Source organism: Nicotiana attenuata, chromosome 9 (genome assembly GCF_001879085.1).
Source record: "Nicotiana attenuata strain UT chromosome 9, NIATTr2, whole genome shotgun sequence".
Classification (NCBI taxonomy): Eukaryota; Viridiplantae; Streptophyta; class Magnoliopsida; order Solanales; family Solanaceae; genus Nicotiana; species Nicotiana attenuata.
The window spans coordinates 47,050,475-47,052,817 of NC_031997.1; the positions used below are offsets into that span (position 1 = coordinate 47,050,475).

General features: G+C 34.5%; 2 protein-coding genes across 2 annotated transcripts; both read right to left on the reverse strand.

Annotated features, from left to right (window-relative positions):
• Nucleotides 1-854, reverse strand: LOC109232697. The gene is made up of 3 exons (XM_019398445.1): nucleotides 543-854; nucleotides 381-459; nucleotides 1-326 (listed from the first exon to the last, which is right to left on the reverse strand). Exons 1-3 carry the CDS (start codon nucleotides 852-854, stop codon nucleotides 1-3), a joined length of 717 nt encoding a protein of 238 aa, XP_019253990.1.
• On the reverse strand, nucleotides 933-2,094 carry LOC109232698 (protein FAR1-RELATED SEQUENCE 4-like). Its single transcript, XM_019398446.1, has 2 exons — nucleotides 1,805-2,094; nucleotides 933-1,287 (listed from the first exon to the last, which is right to left on the reverse strand). The coding sequence occupies exons 1-2, from the start codon at nucleotides 2,092-2,094 to the stop codon at nucleotides 933-935; spliced, it is 645 nt and encodes a 214-aa protein (XP_019253991.1).

Genomic DNA, 2,343 nt, shown 5'->3' on the forward strand with positions numbered 1-2,343 from the left:
CTATTCTCTATGCTTCCTTGAAAATGGATGGACTGCCGGAGAATATATACAAGGTGTTCTATTATGACCAATTCTTATGCAACAATCACATTTGAATGTTATTTTTGATGACTTGGTAGCTGGAATATGCCTTTTCTTCTGCCTTCTACCTGGTGGCACTTTGAAATCTGGAGGTTTAACAATTTGTGACTTAACACTCTCTGGTACAATCCAAGAATCAGTATGTCCTACAGGATGTATTTTTCTTTCATATGTTTTCAGCCAAGATTCCTTTAAGTACCAGTGCGAGCAAAAGTTGGACTTCTTGATGTTTCTCTTCTCGATAGCTGCAATTGCATGTATGCATGGTAATTCATCAAATTAAAATTGAAAACAATCACATGTTCTTTTGTTTAAGTCCACCAAGAAAGTTATTCCTTCTTCTTCAACTCTAGAACTCCATGAATCAACAGGGAAGACCTTCAATGTTGAAAAATTATAAGTTAGTACATTATGTTAAATTATATTAAAATAATAACCTAAACATAGAACATAATACTTACATTCAAAGTAAATGCTAAATCTATCTTTTTCTTCAATTCCTCCTCTACCCAACAAGAAACATCATAAAAAGTTCCTTCTGCTTCATTTCTTCTTTCATAAAACCAACGTTGTAGCTTCACTTGAATGAAATCCATCATTCTTAATATAGGAAGCTCCCTTGCTTCTAATAGGACAGAATTCATTGACTCAACTATGTTCGTTGTGAGCATGTCATATCTTCGTCGAGGACTACAAGAACGTGACCACCTTTCTGGTGGTTCTTCCATCAAGTAGTCATAAGTCTTCTTATCTACTTTTGCTATATCTGACATGTAAAGATCAAATTCTTTGCGCCTGTATACTCTTGCAGCAGTTTGAAAAAGTTTTATGACCTCACTTTTCACTTTCCTTCACTTTAGGTTCTGCTCCAGATGATAGATACAAATCCCATGGTGGCTTTCAGGATATACCTTTGCGATGGCATATGCAATAGCTTGATGCCTGTCTGATAAAAAAATTAAATTCTTACGGCTCCCAATTGCATTGCGAAGCTCACTAAAGTACCACTCATAGGAATTGTTATTTTCAGATTCTGCTATTCCAAAGGCTAGTGGGAAAATTTGGTTATTTGCATCCTTTGAAACTGAAATCATTAAAACACCACGAAAATTTGACTTCAAAAAAGTTGCATCAACAGCAATCACTGGTCTACAATGATTCCAACCAGATATTGATGATCCATATGCATAAAACATATAAAGAAACCTGAAAATACAGTATAAAATAAGGTTAACAGAAGTTAAGGACAGACAGTCCTTAATTTATACTAACAAGGTCAAAAGTTAAGGACAGGTAGTCTTGAACTTCACGTAACAAGGCCAAAAGTTAAGGACAAGTAGTCCTGAAGTTATACTAACAAGGTCAAAAGTTAAGGACAGGCAATCCTTAACTTAGAGTTACAAGTTATAAAGTTAAGGACATGCAGTCCTTAACTTTGAGTTACAAGTTATAAAGTTAAGGACATGCAGTCCTTAACTTTGAGTTCAAAGTTCAAAAGTTAAGGACATGGAGTCCTTAACTTAGACTAACAAGGTCAAAAGTTAAGGTCACCATGTCCTTAATTTTATAACTTGCAATTCTAAGTTAAGGACCAAGTGTCCTTAACTTTTTGACTGCACACATGAAAGTTAAGGACAAGACGTCCTTAACTTTTTAACTGGTTAAAGACAGCATGTCCTAAAGTTTATAAAACAAACTAATAAATTCTTTTTTGATTGTTTACCTGTTGTTGTCGTCTATCTTTATGTTAGTATATGTTCCCGGGTTTTTACTTCTCATCATATACAAGTATGAAGACAATAATTCATAATTCTCTTCATGAGTTCCTCTTATTAAAGCAGAAGCACATTGAATAGCACGCCACGCCTTATGATACCCAATGTCTAGTCCATGCAATTTTTGCATTTCTGCCATGACAAAAGCTGGTGTAACTTCAAACCTTGGGTCTCGAAGATTGTCGATAATGTAACCACTAATCAACTTTGAAGTTGCATGCCTTTGATCAGCTTTCATAGTGTTAACAGAGCAGTCATGATTTTTCTCAATCTTTACTATCTTGAACAGTGTTGAATCTTTAATTCTGAAAGCACGCACACACCACCCACACCTATCATCATTTCATTTCAACGAATATCTTGTTGAGCTTGATCTAACAACCTTGAATTCAAAATGTCCTTTAATTGCTATATTCGAAAAACAGTTAACTATACTCTTCTTTTTGTCAAATATTAATCCCACTTTTATTTCATCCAACAAAGCATT